This window comes from Megascapheus bottae, chromosome 20 (genome assembly GCF_031878675.1).
Source record: "Megascapheus bottae isolate mThoBot1 chromosome 20, mThoBot2.hap1, whole genome shotgun sequence".
Classification (NCBI taxonomy): Eukaryota; Metazoa; Chordata; class Mammalia; order Rodentia; family Geomyidae; genus Megascapheus; species Megascapheus bottae.
This window is the reverse complement of record NC_143528.1, coordinates 3,507,550-3,528,780: the sequence shown is the minus strand read 5'-3', so window position 1 is coordinate 3,528,780 and position 21,231 is coordinate 3,507,550. Positions and strand designations below refer to the sequence as shown.

The window sequence follows — 21,231 nt, the reverse complement described above, 5'->3', positions numbered from 1 at the left end:
GTCCAATTACAATGTATCTAATCATGAAAATGAAAAGTCACAGCTTTTGTAACCTTACTGTAGCTTCCTCTGGTTCCAGCTCAAATGGGGGGCGTGCAGATGTGCGGACAGTGGTGGCAAGCAATAGTCTCCAGTGTCTTCATAGTTATTTTCCTTATTGTAGCGGGCAATGAATTGCAAAGACAATGACTTAGAAGTCTCCAGGGAAATTCTCTCTAAGCCCTGCCCTCTCCTATGGAGAGCCTTCAGGGCACCTGAACTCCTTTTCTTCCCTTCTTCCTGCCCTGCACCCCGCGCGGCTGCACGCGCCCTTACTTGCCCCAACGCCCCAACTGTTGTCACCAGGCGAGGCTCCAGGACAGCGGAGCCATGGTCCCTCTGCTGGTGCTGCTCACCGCACTCAGCGGGCTGCAGGCCGACTCCAGTGAGTTGGGGTGGCAGGGTGGCCAGGGCTGCAGGCTGGGCAGGGCTTCGGGTGCAGGGTGGGCCTCCACCTTCGTGTCCGGGAGGCGGGTCCTGCCCTGCCACCTTCCTGCCCCCGGGTCCATGCTCCTCTATACGCTTTTGCCCAAACAAGGCGAATGGACAAAAGGGAAACCCACGCTTCTCCTCAACGTACACAGCGCCGTGACTGTGGACATGGGGACAGATAGCATCCGAAACAGCACGGGACCAAATCCCATCTTGACTACCGCAGCCTTTGACCCTCTCCACTGGAAATGGCACAGTAGACCTCCCATACTGTATGGGCCTTGCTGAAAATTGTCTTCATTCTGCTAGCCTGTGTTCACTTATTTCCAAGCCTTTTTATTCTCCTGGACTTTGGTACTTGGTATGAGCTGTGGAATTGCAAATGCACATGTGTTTTATATGTAAATGTGATATGTGTGTGTGTGTGTGCGTGCACATGTGATATATGTGTGCAAGATGTAGGTATACACACAGAGATGTGTACACACATATACACAGCTCTCTATGTGTGTGAGGCAGAGAGGAAACTCGAGGATTTGAGGTGCTGATAACAGGTCAGAAATTCATAGATGTGGTGATCGTATATACAATATGAAAGAAAGATTATTTAACCATAGCGGTGAATGCAGGGAACAATTGCAGAATTAGGCCTAGAAATAAATAATTTAAAAAGTCAGATATCAAAATAATATCACTTATTTCTATTTTTAGATACACATAAGATCTACCTGCAGATCACAGTTCCTGAGAAGATTGTATCACCAGCTGCAAAAAGACATCCAGAATATAATCCAGACAATAATGTAATTGGGAAATGTTCTCTTTATAGTTTAGATTCGGATGGATTTACTCTAACATCAAGAGCCAAAGCTGTTGAACAGAGGTTGTAGTCAGCATTGGCAGCTCAGAGAAGCTCAACACCCAGCCATTTTGTATGTGCGTGCATGGGTCTGTGAGTGTATGGTGTGTGTGTGTGTGTGTGTGTGTGTGTGTGTGTGTGTGTGTGTGCGCCATTGTAAGGGCTCTTGCCCAGCTTTTTTTACTAAAGGTTGACAGTCTACCACTTGAGCCACATCTCTACTTCCAGGCTTTGCTGGTTAATTGGAAATAAGAGTCTGTCTGATTTGTCTGCCCAGGCTGGCTTTAAGCACCAATCCTCAGATTTCCAACTCAAGCTAGGATTACATGTGGGAATGACCAGTGCCTGGCTAGCATTCAGCCTTTTCATGTGCCCATCATTGTGCATTATAGATTGGTTCCAGTAGGGATAAAGGACTCTGAGATAAGATTTTCAAGCACACATTTTAAGGGAGTGGCAAAAAGCCTGGGTTTCCCCCAAGAACCAAATTAGGATGAGTCAGGCTATCTGAGATGGGCACAGTACCTGGGAGGGTATCTCTGAGCCCCACAAGACGACAGGCAAGTTTCCTTCAGAAGTGTGAGCAGCCATGTTATGCAGGTGCAAAGTCTCTCTACCTGCTTCATAAAGCTTTAAGTATTTACATGGGAAGAGAGACCAATAAAATGGTCATGTGTTGTTAATCTGGTCAACTTGTGAAAGCACAAATTAAAACATAATACCTTCTTTGGCTATTCTTGTTACAGCTTGCTTATCTTATTACAATAGCAGGGAAACCATATTTTGTCCATCTCAAAAAGCAGTAAGTAATTATACTTTGTCCCTTCAAATTTTAATTCTTTAGTCTTTTGAGTTAAAAATAGTTATGATTAGACTCATTTTAAGCTAAATATATTGATAACTGTTGTATATCGAGTATTAGTTAAGTCCAAGGCAGGAAAAAGAGTTAGGAATTTATAACACAGGAAGGTACATTCAGGTATATTAACCAAAACAGCGTTTTATAATAGGGTATTGTAATCGTGATAAAACAAAGACAGTAATAAGTGAAACAAAACAATAGCAATAAGAATAAAGTTGAAGTCTGAAGTCAGAGACAGGTTTTTGAAAAAGGTATGAGTTGGGCTGAAAGTTTGGTAGAGTGCTTGCTTAGCAGGAAGACCCAGGTTCGAGTCCTCCATACCACATACATGGAAAAATGGTGGAAGTGGTACTCAAGTGGTAGAGTACTAGCCTTGAGAAAACCAAAGGACAGCACCTAGGCCCTGAATTCAAGGCCCAGAACTGGCAAGAAAAAAAAAAAAGGTATAAGTTGACCTATGTGCCAAGGGAAGATAACCTCTAGCTATGTAAAGAAGAGGGATAGGATAGGTGAGGGTGATATTTTATTTATAGCAAAAAACGATTTGCAAAACAGGAAAATGTAAAATAGCTTTCAGTGTGTACAAATGTTCATGAAAATTATGAAGTGATCTACTTTTCTGAAGGATAGAGGTGAAGGATTCTGGAAAATCAGGCAAGTGACAGATGTTTACTGACATTGTAAGGAGATTGTATTTGCATAGTTAAGTCAGGTATTGTAGGGTGTATTTCAGGGAAAATAACTGGAGGAGGTTGACTAGTTATATGACTAATTTTTGGTGGGTGGTGAAAGCACATAGAAGTTACAGCTGGGAAAAAAACTTTGGTCGACCTCAGATGGGGTTGAGTGGCTGCCTGGAAAACAGCAAGGGATTGCAGTTAATTTATTTGCTGCTCAAGAAAACAGATTATTGTATAATCAAAGGTGGGAGCGGAACAAGGGTGATTTATGTGTGCAGAGGGGCAAGTTTGAATTGTAGTCCTCTGTCCTAGTGGATTGTTTTCAACTAGAAATATGAACATAGGAATTTAAATCTCTTAGAGGCATCAGTAGGAAAATAGAACAGTAAATATTAGCTTGGTTATATTATTAAATATTATAATATTAAGGTAGCAGACTATTTTAAAGAATGAACAGATTAGTGGCTAATGTCTAAAGCTTAGATAAAAACAATAATTCTAAGCAAGCACTCTACCACTAAGCCACAGTCAGAGCCAAAGAAGCATAAACACCATAGTTTCCCTCATTTGTACATAATAATTAGTACATGCCTACGATAGTCCTAGCAGAAGTTCACAATAGCCCAATAGCTATGTACATCTGAGCATATAAAATGATGCTAACCCAAATGATCTCCATGATATGTAAACAAGAGGGTGTTTATTTTTTGTGGTTGGTTGTTTTTTCAGTTATTTCTTTTGTATTTTTTTTCTCCTCTGGTTTATTCCTTGTGCTTACTGTACCCTCTGATTTCAGTAGCCTCTGTCTTGTTTCCCTAATTTGGGGAAGGGAAGAGGAATCGTGGAAATGGTGGGAAAAAGGTGAACCAATGCAACAGCGATACTCACTAGACACTATGTTGGAAATGAACTTTATAACTTGGGGAAGAGGGAAAGTGGAAAAGAAGGGGTTAACACTGAAATGAAATGTATGCATAACCTTACTTATGTAACTGTAAATCACCTTTACAATAAAATTAAAACAAACAAAACAATATTTCTGGGACAGAAAAAAATGTAGCCAACACGGGAGATCAGGGAGAATCTTGGAATAGGGAGAGAAGGGAAAAAGTAAAATATATACCACATGGTGTACATTTAAGGAGTTTGTAAACTAAATGGTTAAACAGTGCTGAAACTCAGTGGTTAAATTTAGTTTTCAAGTAGACAGTAGAAGTCCATTACAGTAATGATTTTTAAAATTTTGAAATGCTGGTGATTAAGGGTAGGACATTTTCCAAAGTGAATAGAATTGGAAAAGAAGAGACTGTATGTGACTTCTTCTTGGATCAAATTTATTGGGAATTGAAAAAGAAATATTGGTCATAACAGGGTTATTTAGGAAGGATCTGGCTTGAAAATAACATTTCTAAATAGCACTACAGTAAAATAAAGCTTATAATAAAGAGGAAAAGTTTTAAGTGGTAGGAAAGAGTTGTTTTTGTAGACTATGGCACAGTATGGGATCTGTAAGGATTCACTTACTGGAATCCTATAAAGAATTCATCTAGGTAACAGAGGTTAGTCATCCTTTGCAAATAAAGAAAGGAGTAAGGTGGGCACAGAAGATGGAAAGCTGGGAGGACATGAAAGTTTTATCTGGCTTCAGGAGTGGTATCATCTTTTGGTTTTTGATGGCATCAAGGTTGAAACTCAGTAAGGATTTTGTGCGTGTTATACTGGTGCTCTACTGCTGAGTCATGTCTCTTCCACTCCTCTTTTGCTCTGGTTAATCTTCTGGAGCTTTCAGCCCCATTCCCCTTTTCTGGTGGTTAATTGGAGTCTCTTGATCTTTAGTGCCCGGGCTGGCTTTGAACAGTGATACTCAAGATCTCAGACCCCTGAGTAGCTAGGATTACAGGTGTGAGCTACCAGCACCCGGCTTTAAAGTTCTTCAACAAAACATTCTTGTTAATTTTGTTTTGCATTAGTTCCTAAAGAGGGGCAAAGAATTCAGCTGTTGGTTGAGATGCAGTCTCACAAACTTTTTGCCTAGTCTGGACCCAAATGACAATTCTCCAAGTCTCCTCTTCCCAAGTTGTTAGGATTTCATGTGAGAGACTCCGTATACAACTTTTGGAATAGTTAGCAAGAGCTATGAAAGAAAATTCTGACCATTGTTATTATGAAGAGTCTGGAACATAGCTAAGGTTAATGACTATGATGTAAGACCTAATATTTCAGAATTTTCTGCTAAAATCACATTTTTGAGACTGAAGTATAGCGTCTGAAATCAATGAGCATTAAATATTAAATATTTGCAAGTTTTAGACTAAATATTGGGATTTGTACTATACATTTTCCTGATATACCCAGTGATTTTAATTGTTCATTAACCAGCATTTTAGTATTATATCTCTCTAGTTAAAAGATCACTCTCAGGGGGAGGGAAATGGGGATCAAGACATGAGAAAGGGTATCAATGTATGTGAAGTAATGCATGTTTTATCTGGTGAATATAATGTAACCCTTCTATTAATTACAATAAAAATATATGAAAAAAAGATCATTCTCAGTATCTCAGCTTAAAGTAACATGGAGATATCTGGGCAATAGGCTATTTCTAGGTTTTAGATTCTTCAGCACATATAAAGAATTAATTTTCTATTTTTCAGTTTCATTTGAGCATGTTTTTGTATTTTTCTCTAGATCATTTTTATCTCTAAATGCTCTTGTTCATTATTATGACCAAGAGGGCACCAAACATTTCCAGACTTTGTTAGGTCAGGTAAGCCTTTTTTTTTTAACTTACAGATTTCTTATTTGGGGTTTACTTGGGAAAGAAAATCTATAAATGTCTATAATGACAAGAATATTATTTGATACATTTACTGAAATTGAATAATCCTCTTAAATATTATAGTAGGTAAAGTAATAAATGAAATGTATTTTAGGGTACGTGTTTTTAAAAAAGAGTCATCCCCCTTTTTTTCTTTGTGTATTTTTTAGATGAATTGCAATTATAATGGATATGTTGCGGGGTTTCCAAATTCTCTTGTGACCTTCAACGTTTGTTCAGGACTCAGGTTGTATACTGTTTAAAGACGATTAACTTGCTGGTGTTATCCCTGGCTGGTCCTATGCATAAACCTTCCATGTGCCTCTTCTAGTTCTATAATTACCTTTACATTTCCATTGCTCAAGCACAAAATCAAGGACTAGTGCCATGTGGTGGCCTCCCCTGAGCCTCACTGGTCCTGCTATCCTGCCACTGTGGAATAGTGGGAGGATTTGCTGCTGGATGCTCTGGGTTATGGCCAGGGCAGGCAATACTGATGAGGCTCTTGTCTGTTGTATACTTTCCCCAAGTTCTGTTTTCACCCTACAGCTCAATTTCCTAGAAATTCCTAGTTGTATTACGTCTGTGGCCTCTGCATTTGTTCATATTTGTTGATTAGCCACAACACAAATAATCTAGATCATTTAAATATTAGGGAAGAAATGGGTGTATCAAACATAAGGCAACTGAGATCTGGAAGAAGCCTGCGAGGAAGTTACAGACTAAAGGTGTACAGACCCAGCAGGCTTGAACGGAAAGTCAGCACACTGAAGAGGAATCTTTCCCTGATTAAGAACTGAAACCCATGCCAATAATATATTTTTCTAACAAAAGAGTATCATCTAAATGTTTATAATTCAATCAATATTATTGTGAACATTAATTACAAATAACATTAATATCACCAATATTTATTAGTTAGTTAATAATAACATGTTGATACATAAAGAAAACAATATGAATACTAATATGATTATCTTACTATGTATTGTTATCTTAATATTTCTTAATATTATTATTTCTATGATTATTATCGTGTGTTATAAATATTTATTATAAATATTTGTAATTGAATGGAATATCTATCTTGTAATTGGGTAGTCTATTTCCAGTACAAGGCCTCAACGACCTAAGAGACAAAGTGGAAAAACAAAGATGGCTTTTAATTTAAAAGCAATTTGGGTCAAAATTTCTCATAAGAATCTTACAGTTTTGGTAGTAGCATCATTACTGACTTTCTTTGATTATTTTTAATATTCAGGGGCACAATACAGTTTAGAAACGTCTCTTATGGAATTAAGCCAATGGAGGCTGCCTCAGGCTTTGTTCACGTGGTTTATCAAGAGAGCAATGGTAATACAACAAATATTCCTGTCTTAGGAGAAGGTGACACTTATGACTGGTTTAATACTGTACACTATCAATCCAGAAAGAACATAGATGTAAGTGATAACCTTGTTAACGTATTTTATGGAATGAAAAATGATGTTGCAAACAAAATTTGAAGGGTGATTTGCATGACCTCAGTAACTGGGAAGTGTCTTTTCATTGCTGTGTGTATCATTTGAGATATCTTTCAAAACAAGGCTTTTAGCTCCAATTAACCATCAGAAAACCAGCAGTGGAGCGGTGGCTCAAAGTAGTAGAGCTGTGGCCTTAAGCGAAAAAGCTCAGGGAAAGTGCCTAGGCCCTGGGCACTATTAATGTAAAATCAATAGTCTTTTTTTTCTCAATTGCTCAGATAATTGAGATAAAAATCCTAAGTGTTTGTTTTAGGAGCGTTCCATAGTGGGTAATTTTATTGGTTCACATGAGCTTTGGATAAAAGTGCTGACTCCTTCTTCTAAAAAGACACAAAACTGTCTCTAGTGAACTGCTATTACTTATAATTGAACTGCTATTAATTATAGACTTTAGTATTTTCTTTAATTTTAAGTAGTTTCAATTCAACATATCAGTTTATAAGTTCAATGCATTTGCATTATTTGCTAAATGTAGTTGTGTGTGTGTGTGTGTGTGTTACTAGTCTTGCGACTTGAACTCAGGGCCTAGACACTGTCTTTGGGCTTTATTAAGGCCAGGTCTTTACCACTTGAGCCACAGTACCACTTCCAGCTTTTTCTGTGTATGTAGTACCAAGGTATTGAACCCAGGGCTTTGTGCATGCTAGGCAAGCATGCTACCATTAAGCCATGCTCCTGGCCCCCAAATGTAGGTTTTAAACTATTTATTGCAGAAACTCCTACCATAGAAATTATACAAATGATCAGAAGGATAAGACGGCAATGCTCTTGTTATAAAACTAAAATTTCAATTATTACAAAAACAGAATTTCCTAGGTTTTCTATAGCTTGGAGAGTCTAAGTAGAAGCGGTCACTAATCCCAGTGCTTCTGAAATGGAATCCTCTGAATAGCACCTAAGTAATTTTTTTTTAAAATTTGAAACAGTCTATTATGGAAACAGCAACATACCTTTCAGTTTGTGTCATTTTATGTAATGTCAATAAAAGATAAAGTTTTATAAATTCTTCAAAATTCTTCTTCCATATTTTCCAGGGTAGCAGACTTTCCAAGTTATTCCCCCGATCTCTTCAAATAAATATTGTTGTGGAAAAACATCTGGTATGTCCTATTTCATGTATTATTCTTTACCTGTAGTTTGAGTTTACTAACATAATGAAAATTTTCAATCAATTGTATCCTGCACTTTCAATTTTATTGTGTATTTTCAAATAATGAATTCTGAAAATAGTGAATTTGTTTTTGTTAACTTATTTATCTTGCATATAGATAAGCACTCTAATCACTTTGTGTGTGTGTGTGTGTGTGTGTGTGTGTGTGTGTGTGTGTGTGTGCGCGCACGCGTGCGCCTATCCTGGGTTTGAAGGGAGTGCCTGGACATGGTTCCTGAGCTTTTTTGTTCAGGGCTAATGTTCTACCATTTGAGCCACAGCTCCCCTTTGGGCTTTTCCATAGCATATTGAAGATAAGAGTCTCACAGACTGTCCTGCTTGGCTGATTTTGAACTGTGATCCTCACATGTCAGCATCCTGGTTCTTGGCTTCTAATTACTTTTAACAGTGAACCATTGTAATTTGACAAAGTTTGTGGGCTATTTTTCCTGGGTTAAAAAGACTGCATCCTTCAAGAAAGCATAGATCCCATCCTCCATACCCTTCAACTCCATCATCAGATTACAATTTAACTACTTCAGCCTAATTAGAAGAGAAGTCTACAAAACAAATGTTCCTCTTCTTGCCATCCAAAGGAGAAAACAAGTTTACCATTGGTTTCCTTCTCAGTTTTCCACAAATGAACCAAACAGGAAAAAAAGAGAAATAATTTCACATTGAGAATTTGTAAGTATACATATGAATTCAGGCTATGGTTGGGATTGAAATCCATGATACTAAATTTGTCCCAGATTGATTAGAACTGAGGATATTAGATGAAAGTGAATAGTGCACATCTCTGGAGATCTGTCACTTCAGATACCTCCCATTACCTTCAGATCAGAATCATTCATACACAGCTTCCAGTCCATAAGGAAATGAACAGCACAAACCAAAAGTAAGATGGGCATGGTATCTCACATTTGCAATCCTAGATACTTTGGAGGCTGCAGTAAGAAAGATAGAGGTTTGAGGCAATTATCTCCAATTAGCCACTAAAACAGTCAGGAGTGGAACTGCAACTCAAGTGGTAGAGTGCTAGCCTTGAGTAAAAGAGCTCAGGGACATTGTCCAGGCCCTGAGTTCAAGCCTTAAAAGCAGCATGTGCCCCCCCCGACTTCCCCCAAAAAAACAAACAAAAAATGTGAGGCAAGCAGATTTTTCAGTAAAACTGTAAGAGTAAAGGTAATAAAGGGAAAGAAAATGATACATCTAGCATGTTTGTCATAAATGTGGGATACATTAGGAGGTAGGGTGCAACTAGGAGTTAAGATAACAGCATTTTAGCTCAAATATATAAATGCTGCACTTAAAACCTAAGGAAAAGTGAACAGAAATCCAAACCAATGGTTATACAAGACATGAATACAGACGTTTTGTTTACAATTGACATATTTAAAAATACCATACAAAGGTCTGGGATGTAGCTCCGTGGTAAAGTGCTTTCCTAGAAAGTGCAAGGTCCTGGGTTTGATCCCCAGTACAAAAAAAGAAAAGATACAAAAAAAAGAAAAGATAAGGAAAAAGTGAAAAAAATAGTATACATAATGTAAAATAATGAAAAGAACATATAAATAGAAATTTAAGACAACTTTTAGATTAATATCAAAATCAACATTGATAAGTATAAACTATTTATAGCAAGACACTCCAAAATTTGGTAGCATAAACAAAAATCTATTAATCTATTCATTTGTCAGTCCTTGTATTTGAACTCAGAGCCTACCTAATCAAGAAGGTAGTCTACTACTTGAGTCAAACTCACAGCCCCCAATTTTTTCTTTGGTTGGGAGCCTAGAGATAATTTTGTTCTTTTGCCAATTTTGATTTTTTTAAGCCTCACTTGGTGGCCTTTGTTAATACATTTTCTTTTAAAAATGGAACACACTTCCTCTTTTTATATAATTACTCTTGTACCAATTACTTTTAATCCAAATATTCTTTTTTACTAAAATTCTAAATGCACAGGGATAAGCATAAGGAGCTAACATCTACCCCAGTAAAATAAAATATATATGGTCTTTGGCTTAGATGAAATCCATTGGTGAGCTTGCTGGTGAAATTCACATCCTACTCTTTCTAAAAATGATCTACTAGTAGTATATTGCTCAGGATTCTCATAGGGAATCTATTTATCTATCTATCTATCTATCTATCTATCTATCTATCTATCTATCTATCTATCTATACCAAGGGGTTTGAACTCAGGGCTTCACTCTTCTTGCTCAGCTTGCTTGCTTAGCTGGCATTCTACTGATTTTTTTCTGGTTAATCGAAGTTAATTCATAGAGTGTTTTGCTCATAATATTTAGGTCTGGCTTTTAGTCATAATCTGGATTTTAGCATCCCGAGTAGCTAGAATTATAGGTCTAATTCTTCATTTGTCTCCAGTAGTATTTCATCAAGTAGAGATTTATGTCTCTCTCTCTTCTTTGATCTAGTCTTTTGTAATGCTTTCCATTTTGCTTAGCATATTTTTTAGCTCATGGACTTATGTTGTAACTTAAACTTATTCTTCCTATCTTTCTGCTAAATTTTTCAGGTGGAAATCTAACCATTGCCCTTGAAATACATTGAATGTTCTTAAAACAGCTGCTTTAAATTCACCCAACAGTTTTCCTAGTGTTTCTATCTGTTCAGTGTCTGGTATCTTCTTTGGGTTGTAAGGTCAGATCACCATTCCCTGAAAGTTCTTGATGTTTGCTACCATGTGATACCAGCCACATGTGTTAACACCAAGGATATATATATATATATATATATATATATATATATATGCAAAGATATTTATTATAGTCATTGCAATTTGGACTTGTACATGTCTCTCCAAAATTTCAAGCAAGCTGCTAATTTTATTTAAGCCTATCATCACTTCTAATATTTCAGCCCGGGAAACTTTGAGGCTCTCATTAGGGAATTCTACGAGACTTTAAAGAGGAGGTGGGGGAAAGGCAATCAATCCTACACAAATCCTTCCAGATAATACCCAATTACAGAATTCTTGGCTTATTTTGTAAAGTCAAATCTTTAACACTCCTTCTTACAGAGGCATAATAAAATATTCACATATGTATACATGAATACCAAAGAAAGTGGAACAGTAGTTTAGAATTATATAATGTAGTGATCAAGTGAACATCAGAAAAAGTCAGATGATTCTTTCAGCTGATGCTGAAGCAAAAGAGTAGAAGAAGCCAATTATAAGGAAAATTTAGGATGTGATTCAGTTTATAAATCTCAAAGAGAATTTATACTAATATCAAAAAGCTGGGGCACAGTAGTCAGCACTTGTTTCTACTCTGTTTCTTTATTATTATGTGATATACCATTCGTAAGTGTTCATGTCAATCTAAATAAATTACAATCAAGATCTTTAAGTAATGTATGCATGCTTAGGTTCACTGAAGCTACTATATAGAAGGAACATAAAATATCATCAAGCAGGTAAGTAAAGACAAGTTGAGAGCTAGGTGCCAGTGGCTCCCATCTGTAGAATCTTAGCTATTCAGGAGGCTGAGAATCGAGGATGGCAGTTCAAAGCCAGCTCAGGCAGGAAATATTATGAGACTTTTATCTCTAGTTTATCTCCAGAAAACCAGAAGCGGTTCTGTGGGTCAAGTGGTAGAATGCTAACTTTGAGCAAAATTGCTCAGGGATAGCACCCAGGCCCAGAGTTCAAGCAACACAACCGACAAATAAGGGGGAGGGGAGAAAAGAAAAAAGAAAAGGTGGTTTATATACATAATGAAGTATTGCTCAGGAAATCCTGTGTCACATGACAACAGTGGTGAATCTGGGAGGCCTTATTCCAGGCTAAATAAGCTAGTCACAGAAGGATAATTCCAGTCAAACTCCCAGAAATAGGAGACTTATGGTTTTAAGGACCATGGCACAGGAAGCTTGTTCCATCAATGTAAAAGTAAGGCAGTCTAAAGATAAATGTTTTCTGTGCAGCACAGTACTTATTATTAACAATTCAGTTTTTGTTGAGTAAATCACATGTTAAGTATTCTCAGTACAAAAGAAAAGGAAGTTCTTGTGAAAAGCAGACACATGAGATTAAATGTAGCAGCACTGAATAAAAAAAGAAAAAGAAGGGAGTTGTCCTTAACAGGCATTAAAACATTTTATGGAACATTTTAATTTAAAACATTGATGAGGTCACAGAGAATATATAGCACCAATACTATTACATAAACAGAATTTTTTAAATCTAGCAATAGACTCAAGGTCGTTTAGGATTATAGAGTGGTATATAGATCTCGAGCTACATTTCAGCTTTTATCCTAAACTAAATTGTGACTAAAAAAATCTTCATGTGTTAAATGAAAACATGGAAGCACTAGTATTAGACAATGCACAGATTTGATGCTATCAGTTTCCTCTCCAGACGGCAGTGTCTACAAATTCTTATGTTGCACTTTCAATTGATTTTGCTCAATGTGTTTTTGGAGACTTTCTCCTTGGCCCATGCATTATTAAGAAATGTACTGTCTCGTTTCTCAGGTGTTTGGATATTCTTTTCTATTTTTTCATTGTGGATAGGAAATATACTTTATGATTCTATGTTTTGAATTTGTTTAGATCAGTGTTGTGTTTAAAGAGAGGGTCCGGAGGGAGGGTAATGGGTACCAAGACATGTGAAAGGGTATCAATGTATGTGAATTAATGCATCCTCTATCTGGCAAATATCATGTAACCCTTTTATTAATTACAATAAAAAATATTTAAAAAAAGAAATAAAAAAAGAGATGGTCCAACTTGTGTTTGTTGCATGAAGGCTAAAATATATGCAGAATGTTACTGGAGCTCCTGGTGACTGAAGTCCCGTCTCCTCGGGGGCACCGATGGGAGAGCTGGAGGACTCTTGATTGTCATCTTGCTCCCTTTCTCCAGTACATGAAACATTTGGAATCTTCTCATTAAATATTTTGTGTAAAGTCAATATTGTCATAGCAGTGTGTATTGTCTGAATTCCTAATGGAATATCATGCTATGACTACAGGATAGGATATGGTATGCTTTAAAAGATGTGGTAGGTGAATTCTATCTCTAGTTTTTTAAAACATAGCTTGTGTTTTTCAGTTTGACTACATGGGCTCGGACACAAAGGCTGTAACACAGAAGGTTATTCAGATTGTTGGCCTTGCTAACACTGTAAGTTTTAAAAACCATATTGTGTATTTTGTAAATACATAGGTAAAAAGGGTATGATATGTGTATAGTATTTTGCGAAGCTCTTGAAAAACTCTCTGTAACCAAATAGATCCAAGTTTAACATGATGGTCAAGTGGACTTAAGATTTCTCCTTTACCTTTGTTTTTTAGATGCTTGCCCAGTTAAAACTAAGTGTTGTAATAAATTCCATTGAAATCTGGTCAAATAATAATAAGATTCGAACTGAAGGGAGAGTTGATCGTATGTTAATTGATTTTTTAGAATGGAATCGTGATCATCTTGATGATTATGACATGTATCAAATGACATACTTATTTGTGTAAGTATAATATTCTGTATTTTATATCACTGAAGGAATATTCCAAAAATAATTTATGTGGTAAGTGTGACAATCAACAATTACATATACCATACTTTGCAGATTTGATGATGACTTGACAGATACCATATATTAAAAAGCATAAGCAAGCTAAATGTTTGTGTGTATGTGCCAAGATTGGGGCTTGAACTCAAGGTCTTGGCACTTGCCCTTAGTTTTTCACTCAAGACTGGTGCAATATTGGGGCTTGAACTCAGGACCTGGGTACTGTCACTTACCTTTTATACTTAAGGCTGATGAGCCATTCTTCCACTTGTATCTTTTTGCTGGTTAACTGGAGGAAAGAGCCTTGGGGATCTTTTTCTTCCTAGACTGGCTTTGAATCCTAATCCTTAGAGCTCAGCCTCTTGAGCAGCTAGAATTTCAAGTGTGAGCCACTGGAGTTCAGCTTAAGCTAGAATTCTTTGCCCCTCTTTAGGAACTAATGCAAAACAAAATTAACAAGAATGTTTTGTTGAAGAACTTTAAAGCCGGGTGCTGGTAGCTCACACCTGTAATCCTAGCTACTCAGGAGGCTGAGATCTGAGGATCACAGTTGAAAGCCAGCCTGGGCACTAAAGTTGGTGAGACTCTTTTCTCTAACAAACCACCAGAAAACTGGAAGTGGTGTAGTGGCTCAAGCACTAGTCCCTGAGCTCTTCAGCCCAAGGCTAGTGCTCTACCACTTGAGCCATAGTTCCACTTCTGTTTTTTTGTTTGTTTGTTTTTGGTGGTTAATTAGAGATAAAAGTTACAACAGACTTTGATGCCTGGGTTGGCTTTGAACCTCACCCCTCAAATCTCAGCCACATGAGTAGCTAGGATTACAGGCGTGAGCCAGTATTGCCCAGCTTCTAATTAATTCTAACATTCTGTTTTGTAATAAAACAAGTACATTAAGCTGCCATGAATCTCATGTGCCAAAATCTAATTACTTTTAGATAATAAATGAATAATGAGACCATGAAATGCTAAATTTGGGGGACTGTGAACACAGAATGAAAACCATAACTATTAGTTGTGTTTGCCTCATAATTGTTAAACTTTGTTTGCTGCTCTGAAAAGTATTATTTAGTAATAATACCTTAAAATGCACTAATATGTAAAATTATTTAGTTTTCAGGAAAATCCTACTCAATCAGGCTCTGCATTTCCAGGAAAAATATGTGATAAGAATTACAATGTAGGAATTGCTGTGGTATGTAACCAGTCATTACCTAATTTCCTCTCATTAGTTCCTATTTCAGAATGTCCTAAGTATTTTGAAGTGTGAAATCTATTATCAAAGCATTTATACATCTCTACAGTTGCCATCACAGTGGTATCTCTCATGAGTTTTTGAAAATTGTAGTTTAGCTTTTCACTACACAATATTTTTGATTGCTTATCCTTTATTCATGTTTTAGTATCCAGAAGGGTTCTCTTTAGAGTCATACACCGCCATTTTTGTGCAAGTGCTGAGCCTTGGTATGGGGTTAACTTTGGATACATCCCATGCCTGCTATTGTCCACGAGGTGTTTGTACAATGATGCCCAAAGCAGTGTAAGTAAGATCCTTTCCTTTATCAAATACATATATAGGATTGTATTGTTATTTTAAACAATTTTAGTTTTCTTTATTTTTTTCTGTCGGTACTGGAGCTTGAAGGACTCATCCTTCGCTACTTTACTCAAAGCTGGTACTCTTCCATTTGAGCTAAAGCCCCATTTCAAGCTTCATTGTGGTTAGCTGGAGGTATATTTGTGTGTGTGTGTGATATGTAGAGAAATTTAATATACTATTATAAATTATTCATATATATTTACACATATAAATATATATAAAATTTGTATATAATGTATCCATATGGATAGTTTATGACTTATAAAATCTGTGTATATATACACACTCAAAATATAGATGTTTATATACATACATACATATATATAAACACACATATATGCATATCTATATATATATCCACATGTAAATACATATCTATGTATTTGTGGGGTTTTTGCCAGTCTTGGGGCTTGAATTCAGGGATGGGCACTGTCCCTGAACTTTTGTGCTCAAGGCTAGCATAAGTATGTATATACATTACATATGTATGGAGAGAGAGTGAGAGAGAGAGAGAGAGAGAGAGAGGAGAGAGAGGAAGGAGCTGAACATCTGGGGGATATTTAGGAGTAGAGTGCAGCACTGGGGCCTTGAAATTAATCTTTTACAGGTATCAAGAGATTTCCACACTTAGCAATGCTCTAACCAATCCAGATAAGGTAAAGAACTTATTAAAGTTTCTCAAAGTTAGTAGGCCCTTTAATAGGCTAGTTAGTCTTCTGGAAGGTGAATCTTCACACTTCCATTGAGCAGGAAACCTACATCCCGTCCTGAGCACCCAACCCATGCCCAAGCATCTGTAGGCAGTGCTGCTGGCTTGGACTCCATGTCCAAAGGAAGCAGATGGTATAAAAGAAAATTTAAATATATTATTTTCCATTTTTTTGTAGTGGAGTTATAAAACTATAACATGTTATAGGACTATCAATACATTTGAATAGTGTGCTTATTGTTTTTACACAGAGCGTAATGTTTTGAAATGTTTTATGCAAACATCAAATTAGGGCAAAGTGAGAAATACATCCCAACAATTTTTTTTCAAGAACCTACTTTTACATTTCAGGAACTATGGGGGTGTCAAGGAGTTCAGCACGTGTAGCTTGGATGAATTCAAATACCTTACGTCTCAGAACAGTTTGGCATGCCTTGAGGAAAACCTTGTTGAAAGGCAAGCGAAACCACCCGCTTCAGAATGTGGCAATGGAGTGGTCGAGAAACCAGAGCAATGTGATTGTGGCCCTCCAACGGTTGGTGCAAAACATCTCAATTTCTTATGTGTGTATGGTGCTAAGAAAAGAAGTTGGAAACTTTATCATGTTTTAGGATGATATATTCGGGAACCATATTTTTCTTTTAGGAAGATGGTAACCTTTAAATCTACTTTAGTCTTTTTTTTCTCCAGTGTTGGGACTTGAACTCGGGGCTAGTCCTCTAGGACTTGAGCCACAGCTCTACTTCTGGCTTTTTGGTGGTTAATTGGAGATATGAGTCACTTGGACTTTTCTGCTCAGGCTGGCATTAAACTGCATTCCTCACAACCAGCCTTTTTAGTAGCTATGTTCCATTGCTGCCTGGCTGGTTTTGTAAGTTAATGCATTGGTCTTTCATGGTTATCTTTAAATATTGTTTTCTAGCTTGACTTATTGTGTATATCAGCTAAAAACTTAATGATCATCAAGATTGTCTTAAACTGTCAAAGCAATACACTTTTAATAACAAATAGTAACAAAGGCACACACAGCATTAGAAGGTAAAAACAACAAAAAAATTGGATCCAAGAGAACAGCTAAATGCTCTGTTGGTGGTAAAATATATCACTTGTAAAAAAATGATAAAACTATGAACTAAGATCAAAACACAGGAAGAATAAAAAGAAATATGACATCAGCAAGATGGCCAAGTGGAGCTGATTGAAGCTTACTACCTCCTAAAGCAAGAATTCAGGGAAGTGAGTCAATAACATTTCAAGTGCAGTTACCCAAGGACATTGCCAGGACATAGTAAAGGAAGGGCTAGATTGTGGTGCACAGATATTAAACTACTGAATTCTGAATCCAGAAGGAAACATCTTGCTTCACAGCTGGGAGTATCTTTTTGCAGGAAAAGGTAAGTGGAGGCTTCCTATGGCTCTAATGACACTACAGTATTTGATATTAGTTGGGTAATCTCCATAGTCCATGAACCAAGATCTCCACATGTGAGCTGCTACTGCTTTCTGCCACAGTAAAACCAGAGCAAATGTAGGTACTCTATGTCATTTCCATGGTCCCACCATCACTGAACTACACTCATAGATAGTAAGTAGTATGACATTGCTCTGTCAGGTGCTATAGTTACCTGCCCTGTAGGAACAAATTAATTAGAAAGTATTCAGTTTTCCTATACCAGATGCTTCTTTAGCCTACCACTAGCTCCTTAGAGTTGAGGACCAACAGAGAAACTTTATCCCCAGAAATCTAAACTGATGTGGCATCTTTCACAACAGAGAAACAGAGACTTATCTGGGCACCCGGAAAGTCCAGCATCTTTGTGTCTGGACTAGTTCTCCACAGTTTGATTGGCTTACTCTCTCCCCAAGTAATGGAACTACCTTGCCACCATTCCCTGATCCCCAGTGTCCATTCTACAGCTACTTCTCACCATGTCTGAATACCACTGCATTTTTCAGCCTTGCAGTGCCTAGATCATTGCTGTTCCCATTACTTCATGGGTTAAGTATCTATATGATATGTAAATTGGTGCTCAAGTTGTGCCCTCATCTTGGCTCAGCTGTGACCTTAATCCTGAGGCCAAAGCCATTGACATGGCCCTTTTTTTTCCAGAGGCATTCCAAGTCACCGTGAAATCCCAGATACACACTGACATACTAAGGAGGTCTTCAGGATTATAGTTCTAGTCTAGCTGGGAGACGGAATTTCCCATGCTTCAGTGATTAGATGCTAGATGTCATAGATGCTAGATGTCAATGAGACATAGCTAAGAATCTGAGATCTATAGCCATAGTAATAAGAAAAAAAAACAAGTTTGGTTCTGGTACAAAAAAATAGACGAAGACAAATTGAATGGGCTAGGAATAAACATATATAAATGGCCATCAGATATTTTGCAAGAAAGCCAAAATTATATGTTGGGGGGAAAAATAGCCTCTTTAACAAATAGTGCTTGGAAAACCAGACATCTGTCTGCAAAAGACTGAAATGACCCGTTTGGTACTTTATATGCTGATATTAATTCAATGGATCAAAGTCCTCAATTAAGACCTGAAACTTTGAAACTACTACCGGAATGAGGAGGAAAAACATGAGAACTTCTTGGCAGAGGCAAGGACTTCCTGTGTAGAATTCCAGCAAACAGAAGAACTGACACATGAAAAACACTTTGACAATGTTTTACCAAGTTAAAAATACTTATCTATTTGACAGTTTTCTCTGAAGAAATAAAAACACATATCCTCAAAAATATTTTTATGTGATTCTTCAGCTGCTTTTTCCATGGCAGCTGAACAATCCATTCTACTTTTTCTTGTTTTTTTACAAAGTCAAAATCTACTTTATTTTTCATGTCTCATATGAAAGACAACACTTCAGAACTGGCAAGCAGCTTTACTTTTTCAAAGCTACAGGCAGCAAAGCAGGAGACAACAGGCTATGCACAATGCCTCCTTCTGATGAATGTGCTTACCCACCCAGGATACAAGAAAATATCCACCACATTTATGTCAGCCAAAATCAGGCTTGCTGAGGCAAAGGCTCTTTCATGGAGGATTCTAATCCTGGAAGGCTTCTCTTTCCGTGAGCTGCCAGTTCAATCTTCTCAACAAACCTCACATCCTAGGGATGGGTCACAAAGCTGATAATGGTGCCTGGCACCTTGCTCCCCATTCGGCCTACCCTCCTTGCTCTGTGGATATAATCCTGAAGGGTGAGGGGGCCAGCTCCACATGGATGCTGTCCAAGCCTGAGAAGCTATGTCTCTGCAGAGAAGTATGTCTTGGGGGTCTTTTTGGAAGCACTGGAAGATACTTATTGTCTTTTTTGCTGGCAATTGCCCCTGCAGCCATAGGTGTGGGATTCTTTTTTCTTTTTGTGGGTCAGAGGGCTTGAACTTGGCCTGGGCGCAGTCCCTGAGCTCTTCAGCTCAAGGCTACCACCCTACCCCTGGGCCTGGGCATTGTCCCTGAGCTCTTCAGTTCCAGGCTACCGCCCTACCCTTGAGCCAAGCCCCACTTCCCGTTTTCTAGAGCTTAAGTGGAGATAAGAGACTCAGGTCCTTTTATACCGGGCTGGCTTTGAAATTTGATCCTCAGATCTCAGCCTTCTGAGATATCCCAGCCAGTTCACAGTGCTAGAGCTGTAGCAGAAACCAGAACAGTCCCCCATGGCTGGTTCTTAACTGTTTTGTTATACTTCTAGAGGATCTGTACCAATTCTGCCACTTTCTCTGCTCCTTTCAGTTTCAGAAATGCCTATCTGACAGGAGGCGTGAGGCAGTGGAGGTTAGAGCTGGTGGTGGTGGTGAAAGAGTTGGGGCTGGCAAATTTACTCAGCAACTAGCCTACACCTTCAGGAAATGTGACTCCCACTGCACGAACTGAGCTTTGAGACTGAAGGGGTCTTAAGTCGGCTGGGCTTTCTGCTAGATGGCTTCTCTCCAGAATGCAATTTACCAGTTTCAGGAAGCTTTCACCCAGCCATGTGTCCGCTTCATCCAACACGAGGCGGGAGCGCTGTTCTGGGCTTGGCAGTTGACTTCGGAGCCGTCCACAGTGCTCCTGGAGCCGTCTACTAGCACCTCTGCAGAAGGGTTTCTAGACAGAGGCACGCCCAGCCCTCCACTAGGTCCGGTGGCCCAATGGCTGCGCTGCAGCCTGCATTTGTTGGGCTTCTTCTTGGAACAGGACCAGGACTAGGTTGTGGGGTGTGGCGATTCGGCTAGAGTCCTGGACAAGCCCGCCCAAGAGCCAGTGTAACGACCCCAGCAAGACACCACGCAGGGCCGCACCGAGTTAGAGCCTTGGTCCCCTTTGGCCATCCCCTTAGGCCATGGGGCCCATTCTATTATCATGTGAACAGAGAAACAAACGATGGCTTGACATTCTTTGGCACATCTCAGCAATCATGGAAGAATTTTTCAAAAAGATTATGCTGGTGGAAGGCAATAAGTTTCACAAGACTGTGTAGCAAGATTTTGCTAATTTGACATTCAAGAACGTGGACTTTAATAGTGGGCCAGAGGTTTGCAAAAGCAAGCAATGGAATTGATTTATATCTTGGTTATGGTGATATACATGGATGATATAATTTGAAGTTGTTAAATTTGGTGAAGAATACTAAGTTTTGCTTTTGCTGGGTGAATAATTCCTGGAGTGCCTAGATTTACTGATAAGTTATTATTTACTTAAATATTTGCTGATGGAATTTATGCTGTTGTGGCCAGTAGTTTGACCTTGTGGTAGAGTGCTCCCCTAGCATGCACCAAGACCCGGGTCCGAGTCCTCGGTACCACATACATAGAAAAAGCCAGAAGTGGTGCTGTGGTTCAACGGGTAGAGCTCTAGCCCCCAGAAAGCCCAAGAACAGGGCTCAGACACCGAGTTCAAGCTGAGGACTGGAAAAAAAAAGAATTTATGCTGTTGTTACACATATGTATAATATACACGTATACACACGCACACACACACACACACACATATATATATATATATATATATATATATATATATATGCACACAT

The 21,231-nt window shown here is 38.1% G+C and overlaps 1 protein-coding gene and 1 pseudogene across 2 annotated transcripts in view; one reads left to right on the top strand and one right to left on the bottom strand.

Moving 5' to 3' along the window:
• Positions 1 to 320: 320 nt before the first annotated feature.
• Positions 321 to 21,231, top strand: part of LOC150049085 (disintegrin and metalloproteinase domain-containing protein 5-like) — a 53,081-nt gene continuing 32,170 nt past the window's right edge. For both annotated transcript variants that reach the window (XM_090353887.1, XM_090353886.1), the window contains exons 1-12: positions 321 to 424; positions 1,183 to 1,274; positions 2,077 to 2,132; positions 5,561 to 5,639; positions 5,861 to 5,937; positions 6,952 to 7,132; positions 8,248 to 8,313; positions 13,449 to 13,520; positions 13,691 to 13,860; positions 15,016 to 15,097; positions 15,306 to 15,442; positions 16,563 to 16,746. In XM_090353887.1, the coding sequence (XP_090210013.1) occupies positions 370 to 424; positions 1,183 to 1,274; positions 2,077 to 2,132; positions 5,561 to 5,639; positions 5,861 to 5,937; positions 6,952 to 7,132; positions 8,248 to 8,313; positions 13,449 to 13,520; positions 13,691 to 13,860; positions 15,016 to 15,097; positions 15,306 to 15,442; positions 16,563 to 16,746 (1,251 nt within the window). In that variant the 5' untranslated portion in view covers positions 321 to 369. The remainder of the gene's footprint in view (positions 425 to 1,182; positions 1,275 to 2,076; positions 2,133 to 5,560; positions 5,640 to 5,860; positions 5,938 to 6,951; positions 7,133 to 8,247; positions 8,314 to 13,448; positions 13,521 to 13,690; positions 13,861 to 15,015; positions 15,098 to 15,305; positions 15,443 to 16,562; positions 16,747 to 21,231) is intronic.
• LOC150049086 (putative ATP-dependent RNA helicase DDX28) lies at positions 19,228 to 20,530 on the bottom strand (annotated as a pseudogene).